We start from the raw sequence: 20,465 nt of genomic DNA, 5'->3' as shown, positions 1-20,465 counted from the left end.
CGCCACCTGTCGTGCCAGCTTTGCCAGTAAACAAATATGTCAGCCAACAGAAGGAAAATCAGCAGTGCCAGTGTTAAATGAGTCTAAAATGTGCTAAATCCCTGATTCTAAAATATACATTACCAGATAAATGATTAAAGTAAGTAGTAAATATATACAGAGCTTGTCTGTGTCATGACATGAGCATGAATCTTGAGCATGTAATTGTAACTTGTAAGCTTATAAGTTAAAATTCATGAATCAAAGTGCATTACTGCATCTAGGCCTATTATTAATAAATTATTAAGAAAGATATTGTACTACATTTCCATAGTGTAATTTTTTGCAGAATTCCTTTAACAATTTAAGCGTACTGCTAACCTAGTCCTAAACCTTAAATATCATTTTCCGAGGCGCGGAAGTACACCAAATTGGTGTCGGGTGACCTTTGACATTCTTTTTGTGGCAAGTGACATGGTCTTTCAATTCACGCCGAGTGTCCTTGACAGGCTTGACTATGCTTCAGTGGTCATGAAAGAATTCAAAAGATAACCTCTCCCCAATAATCCCAAGCTATTGTCTGAAACTGCACCTCGGAAGATGTATGGTAAGAACTCAGTCCTCAAATGATAGTCATATAACGACCAAAAGATAAGTGACTGACTATCATTGTGGACTGAGTTCCGCAGTCTACTGCTAACCGTCCATGTCATTGTGTATTATTTTTCACAAGGTCCTATGCACACGCTTGACGTCACACGCGGCATTGTAATCAAGTATATGCAATGGATATAACGCATAAAACTAGGAATCTTGCAACTGATTATTATAAGAAGTAGAATTGTATTTTCTTTTAAGGGTTTTGCCAGTCGTTTTGGTTGCAACATCAGCGTTTGCATGTAACAAAAAAGTTTTTTGGTTTACCAGATCACAGTTTGAACAGTTTCCCAAATGCTATTTCCTATCGCCACAAGGGAGGTTGAGGAGTCATTTAAATTACGACAACACTCTGACCACCAGAACATGTATGATATACAGGATCTTTTGTCCTGGAAAGTTCATGTGTGTTGGTATAATATTGATAAATGATTGAAATGAAGTGTTTTTTAATTATTTAATTGACATTGCTGGAAAACAGATTACTACAAGCCTTAAATATCATACAAAGTTTCTCAAGAGCTGTGAAAGTTTTGACTTAGAACAGGGCTAGATTAAATGTGGGAAGGAGATTCAACATTCATATGAATTTCCTGCAACTTTTTGGCAAGTGGTTGCGCAATTTTATATGATGTGTTTTAGGCTGTGAGAGATAATGTATGCTTTATGTAAAATGTTTTTTACATTTTGTAAAGTAATTTTTGTAGTTTTTAACGGATTCCGAGAGTTGGAAGACCCAAATGCTGGGATCATTAATTTATGATGTTTGTACAATTTTCCATGCATTTTGTTTAAAAAAAATACAATCTTTTTCCATGTTTTCAGTGAGTCAATATGTGCTGAATCCTCTGCTACATGCATGCAAGCAATACAATGAAGGTTATCCTGATTGCTCCATTACGATCGCACACTGGCAATGCATCATCAGCACATAGAATACGGTGAGATTCTGATATCATCTTATTTTGAAATAAGGTCTTAAAATTTTGAATCTTTAAGATGTGACTTGAAACCTGATTAGCAGAACGAACATGATTATGCTAGAAAATGATGCTAGCAAATAAAGTAATGCAAATGATTATAAAGAGACTAACCATTTAGCATTGGTACATCTGATTAGGAAATTAACTGTAAGTTTTATTTTGTAAATTAAATCTAATACTTGAACTAAAATTTGCAACTCACTTTGCTAGTTTGCTATGTTGCGTCCGATAAGTTCAGACTTCATCAGATTGATGATGTTGTCCGAAGTTATTGGACGCAACGTAGCAAAGTGAGTTGTAAATTTTAGTTCCAGTATCAGATTTAATTTACAAAATAATGTCTTGAACTACTGGATGAATAATCTATACCAAGATATAACTGTAAGTTTATTAAAACTTGTTCTTTTCACTGTCATCAACAATGTTTTAATAAATATGCATGTTAGGATTCAGTGAACAGCTCTTTTCAGAACCACCAAAAACTTCTACATTTGCAGATAGGTGAGGTCTGCTTGTTCACTGTTCACAAGGGGTTTCAGTGAACAGCTCTTTTCAGAGCCATCAGTAGGCAAGAGGCCTGTATATCTCATTATTCAGTACTTTGTCCTGAAGAAGTCAGAGCTACTCCTGACAAAAGCTTGACAGTTGTTTACTTGTCTGACAGCAAACCTGGTAAAAACTTACTAATTGAATGTTAAAAAGCTAAGCTAATTTTTTGTTTAAATCACAGACAATAATGTTATATGTTAGCTGCTGAGTTACTAAACCATGTATGAATATTCATTGTTTGAATATGAATATTTTATTTGAACATTATTTTTGTAATCAAAGAGTTAATGGAATTGGACTTGTGAGCTGCTTATGTATGAATATTCATTTTATGAATGTAAAATTTGCATTTTATTTCATCAGCGATATACTGGAATGTAACACAGATGTGACATGTGAGCTGCTGAGTTGCCACGATATTACCAGTGTGGAGGAATTGAATGGTTATATAGGGACATTACAAGCAAACTGTGTGCTCGCTATACATGCATACAGAAGTGGACATTTGTTGCCAGGTGGGTGTCGCATAATTTCATTAATAATCAGCTATCACTTTTCCTGAATTAGGTATGGTGATTTTTCCTTCTGCCTGCTTTTTATCCATTTTCTCAATGGGCTGTTCCATTTAAAATGGAGGAGTATGTTTTTCAAATGTAATAAAATTGGTCAGGGTTAATAATTTTGAAACTCATACTCCCCCTGTATTATGGATTTACCTATATCTTCCACAACTGGAGTAAGTATTTCAAATAAAAGTTACCCAATTGTGTATTCTATTCAAAATTGACACTCCCTATGTGGCAGACTTCCGCAGGGGTAGTGTGGATTTAAATGGAGTAGCTCAAGATAGAGTGAGGTGAAACATTGTTGAAGAGCTAGCCCAGCAGTAGAGTGAAATAGGCTGAAGAAGAAGAATATAAAATAGAACACCAAATATGAAAAATGACCGCCTTTAATAGATCTGCCATTTCCAGCTGCCAGTCTTTCCATCTGTCTTGAAAAAATAAATACCTTAAACAGTGAGTATCATTATACAAGTATCTGTCTTCTTTCCTGCAGGTTGTTGCAAACCATATGCTGTCATTTTTGGAGGCACTGATGTAAATGAACATCATCAGAATAAACATAAGATGGAGGTGATGACAGCTGCTTTACAAAAAGCAAGGTAAGGAAAACCTATGGAAACTGTTATGAGTGAAATCTTACACTGTAGGATAGGTTACAATTAATTTGTCAAAATAATATGCCTATAGTTTGATCAGCTTGTAATCGGTGGGCCTTAACATCACAGATTAATATCAATATATTTTATTTCCTGAATTGTCTTGGGACATCTCTCACCAGAAGCATCATAAATCATTTAATAAAGTCCTATACTTTGTCTACTTTCTTAAACACACAGAATATAGACCAGGCAGGTCAACTATGTCACTCTTAACGTGGGTCTACTTTTTGGCGTAGTGGTAAAAGCCTAAAAATTCTCACCGATTATGAGCTGATCAAACTATATGTTGCTCCTTTGGTACAATCGACATTGTGCCATTCACATTGAAGCTATTATGTGATTATCACCAAACCAAAACCAGTGGATGCTGTTCGCAGGTCACCATCCCCCACAATGCAAGTTGTGAGAACTTTTAACATTCACTTTTCTCAATATTATGTTATTGTTATGCACACAAGTAGCAGTTAGTCCCAAAGATATGTGGATCTATTTCTTGTATATGCAGGGGTGTACACCTCAGTGACTCTGTTGGGTGATGGTCCAAAGGTATATATTTTATTATTATATACCACAGGTTAATTAGAGCAGTCAATGTGCCAAAAATCTGCTGTAGATTTTGTTTTTTGAAAATGTTATGTAAATATGAACATCAAATATTGTTTACTTATATATTACTTCCGTTTTAGCAGATGAAGAAATGGACATGAAATAACTTGTAAAGCTATATTGATGAATAACTGAAGCTTCTACCTTTGACTTTGTTTTACAGATTTGTCATTGCATTCAGCAGGCCTATGATGCTAAAAGCCAAAGAACTGTGGGTATGTATAAATAAGACAACAGGTAGAAGACTTTTATAATCAGACAAGACATCAAAACACATAATGCATTTTTTCAATTTTCAATTTTCTGTACTGATTTGCTATCTAGTGTAACATGGGTTGACAGTGACTAAATCTACCTCCAAGAACAGAGCACGTTTAGATCTTGCAAAATGTGTTTATTTCTTGCCTATCGACCTGTGTTAGCCAGTCTATTCTCAAAATGAAAAGAAAGGGAATATGTACAGATGTAATGGAAGTGTCATTTGATGAAATGAGGTGATGTAACATGTTGCAAAGGATTCTGGGAAGGGTAAGATATCATCTCTTATCAAAACAATGCTGCTGAAAAGTTGTAGCATTGAATCCTGGGATTGAATCAGTAGAGTAGGAATTTGAATTTCAGACCTGCTTTGTAATTGTGCAGGACCAAACTAAAAGTAAGATTTTGGTATATGTGTCCAGCTCCAACAAAACCCAGAACAAGTCGCCAGATATGGTTTTGAGTTATAGGACTTTAAAGATGACATTCCCATAACAAAAATCAAATTTTGGAATTCTTAATTTCATGGTATTTGACTGTGGGACTAAGTTGACATTCAAATCTTGAAAGTACTAATTAAATATAGGTTTATTTAATCAATTGACAGTTGAACTATGATAATCCCTATTCAATCCTGTGTAAGGCAGGAAACCAATAATATTGGTCTATTACTCAGAATAGCTATTTGGCAAAAGTATCAAGGTATCATTTACAAAAGTATCCATATCTTGAAAAGTATTGATGCTATTTATATAATTTTTTTTATCATTTTAAAGCTTATTGTCTAGTACTTGTGAAATGTCAAAAATTTGACTTGTTCCTGGTTTTGTCAGAGCAGGTCACATATTTGAAAGTTGAAAGAGGCATACGACTTGTACATATGCCAAATTAGGCAGACAAGCTGATCAAATTATACTAGAAATTTCAATTGATTGAACACAGCCTGACATAGCCCGGGGGGGCACCCAAAGACCCCATATTTTTTTACGAACACATGCTCTGTCACGAGGAAGTGAATCCAATCCGGAATCCAACCATGCCAACTCACTCGTGATTGGTTAGTATTTTAATTATTGTATCCAAGTCCTGCGTTCGCATCATATTTTGAAATACGCGATATGTACAATTCATTCAATTGAAATTTCTAGTATAGGCTAAAAGTTGACTTTGTAAATTGAGATACAGGCAAAAGTAAGGAGTAAAACTGCATAAGAATGTCATTATGAAAGCTGATATCTTTGCAAGCAAATATAGCAGCTACAATCATAGAATTATTGTGTTGGGACATGTGGTCGATTGCACTCATTGTTTTCATCCCCAGTCACGTAAATTTTGATGGATGTTTTTCAAGTAATGTTCTGGGTGCACACCAGTAAATAGCTCCCATTGACTTTCTGTACAAACAGGGTCCAGGAAAACATCATTTTCTTGACACCAGAGCGACTCAGTTCTTCAAAACTTACCCTTTCTGCAAGTCAAAGGTCAGATGAAGTCATCTATTGTAGACATTATATACGGAGGCCAGCATTTTTTTCCAGAAAAATGCCGACTAGATCACCCTATAGCCCATACAGCATACACCACCTCACGAATAGCTTGGTGTTTCTGAAATGTAACACATTTTGAAAGTTTAGCCAAATTGTAATAAAAAGTCAGATCCTGCTCATTTTTCACAGATAATCTATTTCCCAGGCCTAAATGAGGATTAAATATGAATCAGGGCCTAATAGTTGGGTTTTAAGCCTTTTCTAATGTATTTAATTTAGTCGTATTGCACGTTTCCTCGTTTGAAACACTGATGTTTTGCTCCCAGGGTGTAGGAGACTTGTATTTACTGGTGTGCACTCTTCTACGTGTAGCCTCAACCCTCCTGTAAGCCATATCCCTCCCCTTCCCCCACCAATCAATATTGTTACGGGGGAAGGGGGATCAATTCTAGTGCATGGTCCTAAACTGTCCCAAGACTAAATTCTATGATTGTAGCTTAGGTACAGTGTCTAATTTGGTCCTATAGCGCTATTGGTGCCCCGATACTGCTGTTAGGCTGCGATGGCTCTTCCTGTCATACCCTGAACATCTGCATGATGCTTTCATTTTTTATTTAAATGAAAAACGATATCACTATGCAAATGTTAATTATTATGATTGATGCAATTTATTACCACACATGATTATGAAAAACGCAGAGTCATCGGTACCTAAAGGGACACGATAGTGCTATAGGACCAAATTAAACACGGTGCCTTATGGGTGGGACGCATAGATGTTAGCATAGTTAATCTAAAAACATGAGAAAGTGTCCATGTCAAATGTTACTTACACTGTTATATATTTTTGTCTGCAGCCTGATATATGTGATAGAATAATCCAGCAACCACAAGGTAATTAGGAGGGGGCTATCATTTTCTTCAGAAGGGGGTCCCAAATTTACAAAAAGTTGGCGTCAATAAAATTACGACCCCCTATTTCGGCAACAAAAATTTTATAACCCCCCACCACCGATACACCTTACCCTCTAAACAAGCTAAAATTGTATTGAAATCAGTCTTTTTGAATAAAAGAAACACACTATATGTAATATGTGGTCATCTTGTGACTCCCTACATTTTAAATTTTATGACCCTTCTATTTTTCTTTCCAAAAATTTATGAGATGAGTATATTTGGGACTCCCCTTCTGAAGAAAATGATAGCCCCTTAAGAAAACTTGTTCATTGATTGGTGTAGTTTAACCACCTCCCCTGTTATTACATCATCCATGTTAAAGGTGATACTATCATACTCAGTGACAGTATCAGATTTTTTTTCGGGGGGATAATGGGGAGCAAAAATAATTGAAAGTGGTTGGATGCTAAAATTTGCCATCTAACAATGTGGCTTGCATTGGCATACAAGGCAAAATTGCAAAGTTGTAACACTGTCCTACTCCCAAGTGTGTCCAGGAAGAGTAATTTTTTATAGTTTTTTTATGCTACAATAGGGTTAAAAGAAGATATTGCGAAATTTGCTCAATTTTGTCTCAGTATTTCAAAGACAGGATGGAAACCTGCCTCTTTTGCCCCTGGGTGGGTCATGGCAGGTAACACAGCAATGTTTACCATTATTAAGGGCTCTGGTATGAACGTTTGCAGTTTTTTAGTGTTACATGAGAGCACATCAGACATATCGATTCTGAATACGAAGAATAATTTGCCATAAAATTTGCATTATATCACGAATTTTAAAACATCAATTATTTGATATCAGAAGGATATTCCTCATATTCAGAATACAGTTTGATATGTCTGATGTGCTCATGTCCCCCCCAAAAATACTGTGCAAATGTTGTTACTAGAGCCCTTAATGTAAAGTCATTCTTTGATGTATCTCATTTCTGAATGTGATTGTTACATTTTCCCAGGTATCATAACCAGCCCATCCAAGACATTCTGTTTTCACCAGCACCTGAATACACATTATGGAGTTCCTCTAGGAAGCCACATATTTCTGCTGGTAGCAGGTATTCGCCCAGTTAAGGATCCATTGTTCTTAGTCAAATATTTTTCAGGTGAGGCAGGTTGTAATAATTTGATTTATGTGTAGAGAACAGTGCAGTATATCAATCAATGTAGACTGCATAATTGTCATCATCATAATTGTCATCATTTCTTTATCTGTATCTTCATCTTCTTCTTCAACACTGTTTCCATCTTCATACATCATCTTCTTGCATCTTCTTCAATTTATTCAGTCATGTGTGTAGTTGGTGCATTACACTCTTGTTAGCCTGTCACATTTTTTACTTTGATGAACAAACCTCATGAATATAGTCCAACATGCCCATCTTCAGTCTGCAATCGACTCATTTGAGATCCATCAGTGTATGACTAGGTTCATTCAATAGCTTTTGAGTGCATCTTCTTAATTTTGGTATTTCAAATGGAATCTCTAATGCAGTGAAACTCATATTTTAATGATCTGATTCATCAGGCCAAAGGCAGATATTTTGAATTTGAAAACAACAGAAAAATTAAATACATTTGAACATGACCAAGCTCTGTGGTTATAGTAACATTTTTGTTTTGAATATCTTTCATGGGTTTGATCCATTTCAAGGCACAATGAAAGAAATTAAGAATGCCCATTGCACACTCTGTTCTAGGGTCAGAGTTTAGGGTTAAGGTTGGGATTAGTATTTAGGGTTTGCAGTAAGGGTAAGGATTAAAAGAGGAAGCCCGCCAGAGCAGCTCTTCTGGGGTGAACTAAACCTGCCTAAGTATCAAGTTAAGGTTATCTCTGAATTTGGCAGGTGCTAATTGTTGCAATAACATTAAAATATCAATTAGCACCAGTCAAATTCAGAGATAACATTTTCATACTTTTATTGATAACCATGCAGGTTTGGGTCACCCAGAAGCACTGCTCTGGCAAGGCTTCCTCTTGCAGATGCAGGTGGTATTCTATACTCTATAGTAATTCTCATGCCCGGTTCTCATGTCAATTCCTTATTTAGCATGGCATCATAAGAATGAGACAGTGTGGTTTGTCATAGTTGGGCCTTCTCTGAATGAAGAATTTACTCTAGAGTGTAAAGAGGCTATAGACAGGTGGGTACATTACTTGTCTTCATTCACATAAAGCAATAGACCAGTGAGGTTAGATTGGACCATGCATGCAAAACACGAGTTGTGCTTCTTTATATTCTGCACATCATGCATATATAATGACAACAATGAGTACACACCCATTTATAAAGCTCAAGTTTTAAGATTATCATTTGATAACAGGCCTTTGTTGATGAAAGCTGAGGTACCCATTTTTGGTCCCCGTGTGTAATAATTGAATACCTGAGTGGAAGAAGGGCCCAACTCCAATTTTTTACAAAAATGAGTTAGACCCAGCATTTTATTGCCAGCAGACTGTTCTTCCTTATGTGTAAATGATGAGCTAAAATCCACTCTCTATATAGTCTTCCACATACACTTAATCATGGTTTTTATGGAAGAAAGGCCCAACTCCCTTCTTCCACAAAGAGGACATTTTGTTCATCCATGAAATCTGCTTTTTACTACCATAAACTTTCTTGCTAACATATTACATGCTTCTACTTGTGCAATTAATGGATAATTGTCAAATTTCTGTAGCTATTTATAACACATTTGCTCACATAACTGGAACTTGCAGTATATTGGTGGAAGAAGGGCCGAACTCCAGCTTGTATTAAGACCTGTACCGTTGCCATGGAAGCATCATTCGTATATATGTAATATTGTATGTTCATGTATTAAAGGTCCCCTGAAGATGAAAACATTCTGTCTATAAAACTTTTCCAAATATTCAGTTTTTTCTTAATATCTCAAAAACAGTTTTGATGGAGTTGGGCCCTTCTTCCACTCAGGTATTCAATTCATACTTCTTTTATATAAAAACATGACAAGTATCTGATTCTGTAAGTGTTAACAACAAGACCCATCATCAGCTGCTTGCATTTATATGTTAACCATGCATTATTTAGAGGTTAATAACTGCGCATCGGTTATTTGGAGGGCATTGTGAAAAATCTAAACATTTTGCCTTTGGAACCGAGGAATATCCCGAGGTCCAAAGCAAAATGTTTAGATTTTCACAATGCCCTACCATATTACCGATGCGCATTAGTTATTAACCTCATTCATAACCGTCACTTTGATCTTTTAACTTTACAAAATAACACAAAATTTTCCTCAAAAGTTTGTAAAAATAAACAATTTTACATCTTCCCTTTCCCAAAATCGATCAGGCTAAAACAAAACGACCAATAACAAAAGTGCGTATCAGAATCTGTGCAAATATGGTAGCACGCAATCCAAATCTGACAGCCAGCGCCAAGCAGTTCGTTGGACGCACAATACGGCGCACGCAGAAGTCAATTGTGTGCGACATTGGAACAATTACGCATTTTGCGGTCAATTGTGAGATATTAATGACCTCGATTTGCGTTCGCGTTTTCACAAATAATAAAATATGATTGGATCGCACGCATCGCGTTTATTATATAATGAGGTTATGAATTCTGTATATAACTTCCCACCTTCATCTTAAATGTCACATGTTGTGTCACCTCTATTGCTTTCATGTTTACCATTTAGCTAGCACATTAAATTCTTGTTCTAAAAAGGAGCAAATCATAATTTTGATGAATATTATATCTGTATACCTTCCTCGAGTCAGTAATTTTGATATTGTTCTATATTGTATCTGTAAATGTAATGATAAGAAATATTTAAAAGTATACATTTTCAGAAAGGAAATGATGCAAGGAATCCAACTAGCATAACAGATTACTGCAAAAATTAGCAGTTTTTGAGATAATCTCAAAATTTGATTTGATTTTACTGACTCGAGGGTGTTCTGAGGTGCATTTCACTAACATTCAGCCCAACCCATCGTAAGGACTAAACCCATACATTGTGAGTCCCAAGCTCATCGTAACTCTTATATCAAATCTACTACATTTTAGAGTTAATCGGATTTGTTTTTCAAGGGATTCAAAGAAATATGATGTATCATAAAATAATGCGAATGGATTGCATAGTATAGTAAATCACTCATCGTCTCTTGAAGTGCTTGATAATGCATTCATTTGTTGCTCTCTCCTCTTGGCAGAATTCTGAAATTCTAATGATATTTTCTTGAATATTTGATGGCAGCAGCATGATTATATATTAAGTCAAGGGCTTTTATTGCTGTATGATGTACATAGTTTAATAATTTCACATAACATCTTAATTGCATTGTAACAATGTTGTACCTCCTGTTCCCACAGCTTATCTGGTGTATTACTAATAGACTGCTTACCTCAAGATGAAGCACATGCTGCAATACGTGATTCTACTGCACTCATCAACTCATCCCTTAGTGAAGGAATGTGTGCAGCAATATTGGAGGTACGTATACTATAAACCAAAGTGGTTTCATGTCTATAACAGGGAGGTAAATAACATTTTAACTGGGTGGGCACACTGACTTGCAATGCCCAGTAACAATATTGGAGGTACGTATACTATAAACCAAAGTGGTTTCATGTCTATAACAGGGAGGTAAATAACATTTTAACTGGGTGGGCACACTGACTTGCAATGCCCAGTAACAATATTGGAAGTACGTATACTATAAACCAAAGTGGTTTCATGTCTATAACAGGGAGGTAAATAACATTTTAACTGGGTGGGCACACTGACTTGCAATGCCCAGTAACAATATTGGAGGTACGTATACTATAAACCAAAGTGGTTTCATGTCTATAACAGGGAGGTAAATAACATTTTAACTGGGTGGGCACACTGACTTGCAATGCCCAGTAACAATATTGGGGCTACGTATACTATAAACCAAAGTGGTTTCATGTCTATAACAGGGAGGTAAATAACATTTTAACTGGGTGGGCACACTGACTTGCAATGCCCAGTAACAATATTGGAGATACGTATACTATAAACCAAAGTGGTTTCATGTCTATAACAGGGAGGTAAATAACATTTTAACTGGGTGGGCACACTGACTTGCAATGCCCAGTAACAATATTGGAGGTATGCGTATACTATAAACCAAAGTGGTTTCATGTCTATAACAGGGAGGTAAATAACATTTTAACTGGGTGGGCACACTGACTTGCAATGCCCAGTAACAATATTGGAGGTATGCGTATACTATAAACCAAAGTGGTTTCATGTCTATAACAGGGAGGTAAATAACATTTTAACTGGGTGGGCACACTGACTTGCAATGCCCAGTAACAATATTGGAGGTATGCGTATACTATAAACCAAAGTGGTTTCATGTCTATAACAGGGAGGTAAATAACATTTTAACTGGGTGGGCACACTGACTTGCAATGCCCAGTAACAATATTGGAGGTACGTATACTATAAGCCAAAGTGGTTTCATGTCTATAACAGGGAGGTAAATAACATTTTAACTGGGTGGGCACACTGACTTGCAATGCCCAGTAACAATATTGGAGGTACGTATACTATAAGCCAAAGTGGTTTCATGTCTATAACAGGGAGGTAAATAACATTTTAACTGGGTGGGCACACTGACTTGCAATGCCCAGTAACAATATTGGAGGTACGTATACTATAAGCCAAAGTGGTTTCATGTCTATAACAGGGAGGTAAATAACATTTTAACTGGGTGGGCACACTGACTTGCAATGCCCAGTAACAATATTGGAGGTACGTATACTATAAACCAAAGTGGTTTCATGTCTATAACAGGGAGGTAAATAACATTTTAACTGGGTGGGCACACTGACTTGCAATGCCCAGTAACAATATTGGAGGTACGTATACTATAAACCAAAGTGGTTTCATGTCTATAACAGGGAGGGAAATAACATTTTAACTGGGTGGGCACACTGACTTGCAATGCCCAGTAACAATGTTTACTAAACAACATCTCGGGTCTAACCGCAAGGTACTATGGGATTTACCAGAAAGATCAATTTTCTTACTCACATATAGGATAAGGTTTCTTTCTTTGGCAAGACTTCAGAATAAATGTTGCCACCCCTAGAGATCGCAGTTAGATTTTAGGGTTAGAATGAGAGTTAGGATTAGCAGTCCAGATTATGATCAGGGTGAGTGTCAGGATTATGATCAGGGTGGTAACCACTATTCTAAAGTGAATCCCTTTTTTTTCTGCCAGGAAATAGCATGTCTCCCCGTGCCTGTTTGTAAAATCCTGCGCATTGGGTTATTTTAATTTCTTTTTTTGTTCTTTCAACTAAAAGCTGAAAAACTCAAAGTTTTTTATTTTTTTATTTTGAGATTCTGAGCTGTATGCAGAATAAAACTGAGCCGGCATGACAGTCTGTAGCGCAGAAGTCAAGCTGTTCAAAAAAATCATATGTTTGAATCTTAACAGTCGTACATCACATTGTATATGGATATCACAGTATTAAAATGCATAACGGTCACCTTGACAAATATAATTATATCAAAATTCTATATTTAATTTTTTTTTTAAAAAGTCGCATTCTACATTAGGTTTTCAGAAGCTGAAGAGCTTTGAGACAAAGGATTTTTTAATATAGCCTAACTTGTTTTTTGTTACACTGACAGTTTTATTAACTGGTTTTTATGCATGTAGGCAATGGATCTGAATACTCCAGTGATTGCACGTAACATTGAGGGTAATGCTGCCATTGTACAACACAGGATAACAGGGTTGTTATACCAAACTCCACAGGTATGTATTAGCCAAACAACATCAAAATACATAATGTTTCTTCTAAAATCTAAGTAAGGTGACCTCTTGGCTTGTTTCTTTTGAAATCAATGCAATGGATGGTTTCAAGGGATTAAGCAGCTGTAGTCTTTGTTTGTTTAACCGGTTGGTCCGGGCGGACACACACTTGGGTTCTGATGGGACCAGGCTCATGTAAAATGCTTAAGCCAAGCCTTAAAAGCTTATATAAGCATGCTGGCCTATATAAAGAGAAAAGAAACAGGATTGAGGAAAACGGGCAAGGAAAAGAAAGGCCACTCCCAACAAATCAATTGTACAATTTTGCTTTTAGCCCTTGGGTCAAGAAATTGGGAATGCTTATTCCATGCCCCTATACAAATGCTTATTTTTGGCCTTTCTGACTTTTCATGATGAATGAAGTATGTGATGATTAGAGGTTAACGACTGCGCATCAGTTGTTTTGAGGTATTTAAAAGAAGAAAATGTGATGCAGATGGAATTGAAAAAGTGATTGTGAAAAATATGAACATTTTGCTTTTGGAAACAAGGAATATCCTGAGGGGCACAGCCCCAAATGATATTACGAGGTCCAATTAAAATGTTTATATTTTTTCACAATCACATTATGATGTCAAGTGATGCAAATTAATTAAAGCTGGTAGCACACCTTTATTTAAAATTGAACTACTGGCTCAAATATTTGTGAGAAAATGTGAAAAGTAATGAATTTATTAGACAGAGTTTAACATAACCATAATACACAGCTAATAAAGATGCTTGTTTGTTTGTTTTATTTTCAGGAATTCATAGCTGAAGCAAAAGAAATTCTTTCCAACCAAACATTGAGAACATCTCTTGCATGTGAAGCCAAGAAGTATGTTGCCAAACATCATTCAGTAGATGAGGAAAAATTGTGCTACTTACAAATCATCCAAGACTTGAGTAATAATACATGACCGAAAGAGATGTTGAAAACAGGGGTAACATTAGCCTTTGTCACTGGGGCAAAGGGGAGGGAAGGGTGAAAATCGCCCACATAATCTTTACTACACATAGCAGAAGTTCAATGTTGGGGTTCAAGTGGTGAAAACTGGGGTTCCTGGACCCCAATTGCAGTCCAGTATTAGTGCCAACTCTGGTTCAATCAAAAGACTGCATTGATTAGCCAATCTCTACTCTGTTTAGTACTCTGTAAATGAGAAAAATACAGCACTATTACTTTGGATTACAAATATTATCTTGTTTTGCCAAATGAAATACAGTTAAATCCTAATCCTCAGTTTAGTTAGGTCTAACTGGCAATAAACAACACATTTTAATATACCTTTTTGGCCCTTATTTCCAAAGATTTACCAAATATTAAAATTTGAATTTCATTGCTTAGGATATAGCTATGTTTCGTTTGGCAGAACAGGATAATATTTTTTGATAAAAAACCATGTGCTGTATTTTTCTATATTTTTTAGTGCTGTAACTCTATAGTATCGATGCATACATTAATAACTAATAGTATTGAACACAATTCGCCTTTTTCACAGATCTGCCATCTTGCTACCAAAACGAGGTTCTCCCTGCAAACGCATGCGCAAAAAGTGCTTTTTTATTCTCACGTTTTTCCAGCAACACGCCAGAAGGATTTTGCAAAGTGTACGTGGTAATTAGAGCACTCGTTTGATAGGTGTACACACACACAACACACACTTTGTGAGTAGAACCTCATTTTGAGATGACCGTACAAAGGGTCAATTCAACGGTGTGCCTTGGAGGAAGGATTCTTAGTGAAATTTTTTATGAAAACACTTGAAAGTTAAAATTTTGGTGAAAATTACTGTCAAGTAACATTGTTTAGCATGGTATTAAACTTAGCTCTGATGTGATGAAACTAATTAATTATGGGTTTTTATAAATGTTATGCTACACTTTTTATCATCTTTTGATCCACAACTGACCAAGTATTTTGATAGTGTGTATAAGATACAAATAAAAATAGCTCCAACCTTTTGTCACAGACAATGGCAACAAGTATTTGATATTTGCTGTCGTAGTGCATGTTAATAACCATTGGTTAATGCTCCAAGCCTGGGCTCATACACCTGTCCGAATTTTGATATGGCATAGGCTTTGTGTTGTGATCTTTTCGATCAGTGGTTTGTAACAAAGAAAGCGTGATCCAGTTGACCTAGTAACAGTCATATTCTAACGTGCACTACGACAGCAAATAGATTATAGAATTTTAAAGTTGTTTATACCAGTAAATATATATATGTTTTTATAAAGAGCCTTTCTAGTGTGCAGGGGTAGGTGTGTGTGTGTGGGGGGGGGGGGGGACTGTGTGATTGTTTGAAGCAATAAAAATGCAAACATTAAGTTTCCTTCCAGGAAACACAAGAGACAAATGTAGTAGTGTATCATTACTGTGTTTGAATTATGATAAGATATGATTAAAAGATAATCTTCAAGGTTATGTATAGATTAACAGGTTAATAATCTGTACATTGAACATGTAGATTAAAGCTACACATATTTACTATTATGTATAAATGCATCCAGGAAAATTGGTCTTGCATGGCACAAAAGCAAAACAAGAGAACTGCTTTTATACCCATATATTACTTGAACAAATCATAATATTGTAGTTGCTCAAAATAGTAAATGATAAGAATCTGACAATCCAGGCTGTTATCATGGTGCTGAGTGACCAAAGTGTTTTTCAGTCACTATGGACCACAATAGCCTCATCCCAATGGCATACTCCAATAACCTTAGTTTAACAATCATAGTGCAAAATTTGACCTCAAGTTGCAGAATATGAGTTTTGTACCCAAATATTCATAGGTCATTCAATGAATGTACAAATATGCATTGGGGTTAAAGAACTGTCCCTGATATATGAGCATGTTGTGGATCCTAGTGAGTGTTGTGGGACTTTGGCATTGACACTCAGTAGTGCAACTGTTCTGTTGCCTGAACACTACTTAATGCATCTGATAAATGTTATTGTTAATGATGTAAATGCTAATAAATAAGTAAATAAATAATTTTTGAGCAGTGTAGTTTGTTATTAGCACCTTTTAAGATTGTTAAGAAATGCTTTAAATGTCTACTGTCTCTCAATACTCTGTAAATGATGGGTTGAGTGATGTGTGTGTTTTCAACTGTCTACTGTCTTTCAATACTCTGTAAATGATGGGTTGAGTGATGTGTGTGTTTTCAACTGTCTCCTGTCTCTCAATACTTTGTAAATGATGGGTCGGTTGATGTGTGTGTTTTCAACTGTCTCCTGTCTCTCAGTACTCTGTAAATGATGGGTTGAGTGATGTGTGTGTTTTCAACTGTCTCCTGTCTCTCAATACTCTGTAAATGATGGGTTGAGTGATATGTGTGGTTTCAACTGTCTCCTGTCTCTCAATACTCTGTAAATGATGGGTTGAGTGATGTGTGTGTTTTCAACTGTCTCCTGTCTCTCAATACTCTGTAAATGATGGGTTGAGTGATGTGTGTGTTTTCAACTGTCTCCTGTCTCTCAATACTCTGTAAATGATGGGTTGAGTGATGTGTGTGTTTTCAACTGTCTCCTGTCTCTCAGTACTCTGTAGATGATGGTTTGAGTGATGTGTGTGTTTTCAACTGTCTCCTGTCTCTCAATACTCTGTAAATGATGGGTCGGTTGATGTGTGTGTTTTCAACTGTCTCCTGTCTCTCAGTACTCTGTAAATGATGGGTTGAGTGATGTGTGTGTTTTCAACTGTCTCCTGTCTCTCAATACTCTGTAAATGATGGGTTGAGTGATATGTGTGGTTTCAACTGTCTCCTGTCTCTCAATACTCTGTAAATGATGGGTCGGTTGATGTGTGTGTTTTCAACTGTCTCCTGTCTCTCAATACTCTGTAAGTGATGGGTTGAGTGATGTGTGTGTTTTCAACTGTCTCCTGTCTCTCAGTACTCTGTAAATGATGGGTTGAGTGATGTGTGTGTTTTCAACTGTCTACTGTCTCTCAATACTTTGTAAATGATGGGTCGGTTGATGTGTGTGTTTTCAACTGTCTCCTGTCTCTCAGTACTCTGTAAATGATGGGTTGAGTGATGTGTGTGTTTTCAACTGTCTCCTGTCTCTCAATACTCTGTAAATGATGGGTTGAGTGATATGTGTGGTTTCAACTGTCTCCTGTCTCTCAATACTCTGTAAATGATGGGTCGGTTGATGTGTGTGTTTTCAACTGTCTCCTGTCTCTCAATACTCTGTAAGTGATGGGTTGAGTGATGTGTGTGTTTTCAACTGTCTCCTGTCTCTCAGTACTCTGTAAATGATGGGTTGAGTGATGTGTGTGTTTTCAACTGTCTACTGTCTCTCAATACTTTGTAAATGATGGGTTGAGTGATGTGTGTGTTTTCAACTGTCTCCTGTCTCTCAATACTCTGTAAATGATGGGTTAAGTGTGTGTGTGTTTTCAACTGTCTCCTGTCTCTCAATACTCTGTAAATGATGGGTTGAATGATGTGTGTGTTTTCAAATGTCTCCTGTCTCTCAATACTCTGTAAATGATGGGTTGAGTGATGTGTGTGTTTTCAACTGTATCCTGTCTCTCAATACTCTGTAAATGATGGGTTGAGTGATGTGTGTGTTTTCAACTGTATCCTGTCTCTCAATACTCTGTAAATGATGGGTTGAGTGATGTGTGTGTTTTCAACTGTCTCCTGTCTCTCAATACTCTGTAAATGATGGGTTGAGTGATGTGTGTGTTTTCAACTGTCTCTTGTCTCTCAATACTCTGTAAATGATGGGTTGAGTGATGTGTGTGTTTTCAACTGTCTCTTGTCTCTCAATACTCTGTAAATGATGGGTTGAGTGATGTGTGTGTTTTCAACTGTCTCCTGTCTCTCAATACTCTGTAAATGATGGGTTGAGTGATGTGTGTGTTTTCAACTGTATCCTGTCTCTCAATACTCTGTAAATGATGGGTCGGTTGATGTGTGTGTTTTCAACTGTCTCTTGTCTCTCAATACCCTGTAAATGATGGGTTGAGTGATGTGTGTGTTTTCAACTGTCTCCTGTCTCTCAATACTCTGTAAATGATGGGTTGAGTGATGTGTGTGTTTTCAACTGTCTCTTATCTCTCAATACTCTGTAAATGATGGGTTGAGTGATGTGTGTGTTTTCAACTGTCTCCTGTCTCTCAATACTCTGTAAGTGATGGGTTAAGTGATGTGTGTGTTTTTAACTGTCTTCTGTCTCTCAATACTCTGTAAATGATGGGTTGAGTGATGTGTGTGGTTTCAACTGTCTCCTGTCTCTCAATACTCTGTAAATGATGGGTTGAGTGATGTGTGTGTTTTCAACTGTCTCCTGTCTCTCAATACTCTGTAAGTGATGGGTTAAGTGATGTGTGTGTTTTAAACTGTCTCTTGTCTCTCAATACTCTGTAAATGATGGGTTGAGTGATGTGTGTGTTTTCAACTGTCTCCTGTCTCTCAATACTCTGTAAATGATGGGTTGAGTGATGTGTGTTTTGAACCGTCTCCTGTCTCTCAATACTCTGTAAATGATGGGTTGAATGATGTGTGTGTTTTCAACTGTCTCTTGTCTCTCAATACTTTGTAAATGATGGGTTGAGTGATGTGTGTGTTTTCAACTGTCTCCTGTCTCTCAATACTCTGTAAATGATGGGTTGAGTGATGTGTGTGTTTCAACTGTCTCCTGTCTCTCAGTACTCTGTAAATGATGGGTTGAGTGATGTGTGTGTTTTCAACTGTCTCCTGTCTCTCAATACTCTGTAAATGATGGGTTGAGTGATGTGTGTGTTTTCAACTGTCTCCTGTCTTTTAATACTCTGTAAATGATGGGTTGAGTGATGTGTGTGTTTTCAACTGTGTCCTGTCTCTCAATAATCTGTAAATGATGGGTTGAGTGATGTGTGTTTTCAACTGTCTCCTGTCTCTCAGTACTCTGTAAATGATGGGTTGAGTGATGTGTGTGTTTTCAACTGTCTCCTGTCTCTCAATACTCTGTAAATGATGGGTCGGTTGATGTGTGTGCTTTCAACTGTCTCCTGTCTCTCAGTACTCTGTAAATGATGGGTTGAGTGATGTGTGTTTTCAACTGTCTCCTGTCTCTCAGTACTCTGTAAGGGACCGTTCATAAATACTTTGGTGGGGGGGGCTGGGCACTTGGAAATTTTTGGAGTCAAACTTTTTTGACCCCCCCTCCAGAGAACCTAAAACTTTTTTGACCCCCCTCTATAGACATACAAAACGTTTTTGACCCCCCCCCCCTTTTCCAAGCCAAGAGGTTATAAAACAGTCTGGGGAGGGGGCTACTCCATTTGTGCAAACTCAGTCACAATTATAGGCCTACATGTTTGTTCATACATTTATTTATAGGTATGTTTCCTAAAAACATGAAAGTTGAATGTGTTTTTCCCATTCTGTGACTTGTATGAAGTTTAATTTCAATTTATGCATTCTAATTTTTGGAAAATACATATGTTTCATTCTTATAACCTATAATAAATAAATAACAGTAACACAAAAAAGGGAAATTGACAGTGGCGTAGCTAAGGCTTGTGGCACCCAGGGCTAAGGATAGGTGTCACTCCGATTCTTGAAATAATTATTGTGCGCGGAGCACAAATAGGGCATAGCGCTAATTAATTTTGGTTATAGCCTATTGAAGTGGATATCTTGACTTTCATCGCTTAGAGGGCCGCAGAATCGATGCTGAATTGGTCAATTCGGCGCCCCTAAGAGTGGCGCCCAGGGCACATGCCCCCACCTTCCCCCCGTCGCTATGCCACTGGAAATTGAGAGCAACATCTGGGCACATACTCAAGATTTTTATACTTTTAAGTCTTAAAAGACTTGTTTATCAGGGGCGCAGCCAGCTTTCTTTGTCAGGGGTGCAAAATATAAATTTCGGGGCAAAGACAAAAAAATGGTTCCATCATTTTGACCCGGTATCAGTGGGATATACATACATATATCCTTTTCTTATAGCAAATTGTA

The 20,465-nt window shown here is 36.8% G+C and overlaps 1 protein-coding gene across 1 annotated transcript; it reads left to right on the top strand.

Annotated features, from left to right (window-relative positions):
- Positions 1-9: 9 nt before the first annotated feature.
- Positions 10-15,760, top strand: LOC140155142 (glycosyltransferase 1 domain-containing protein 1-like). Its single transcript, XM_072177861.1, has 11 exons — positions 10-139; positions 1,462-1,577; positions 2,532-2,683; positions 3,228-3,333; positions 4,163-4,214; positions 6,602-6,638; positions 7,657-7,803; positions 8,749-8,842; positions 11,041-11,161; positions 13,368-13,466; positions 14,267-15,760. The coding sequence occupies exons 2-11, from the start codon at positions 1,492-1,494 to the stop codon at positions 14,420-14,422; spliced, it is 1,050 nt and encodes a 349-aa protein (XP_072033962.1). The 5' UTR covers positions 10-139; positions 1,462-1,491; the 3' UTR covers positions 14,423-15,760.
- The last annotated feature ends 4,705 nt before the right edge of the window (positions 15,761-20,465 follow it).

This window comes from Amphiura filiformis, chromosome 6, assembly GCF_039555335.1.
Source record: "Amphiura filiformis chromosome 6, Afil_fr2py, whole genome shotgun sequence".
Lineage (NCBI taxonomy): Eukaryota > Metazoa > Echinodermata > Ophiuroidea > Amphilepidida > Amphiuridae > Amphiura > Amphiura filiformis.
Note: the sequence above shows the minus strand (reverse complement) of the source record. Positions and strands in the feature narration are given on the sequence as shown.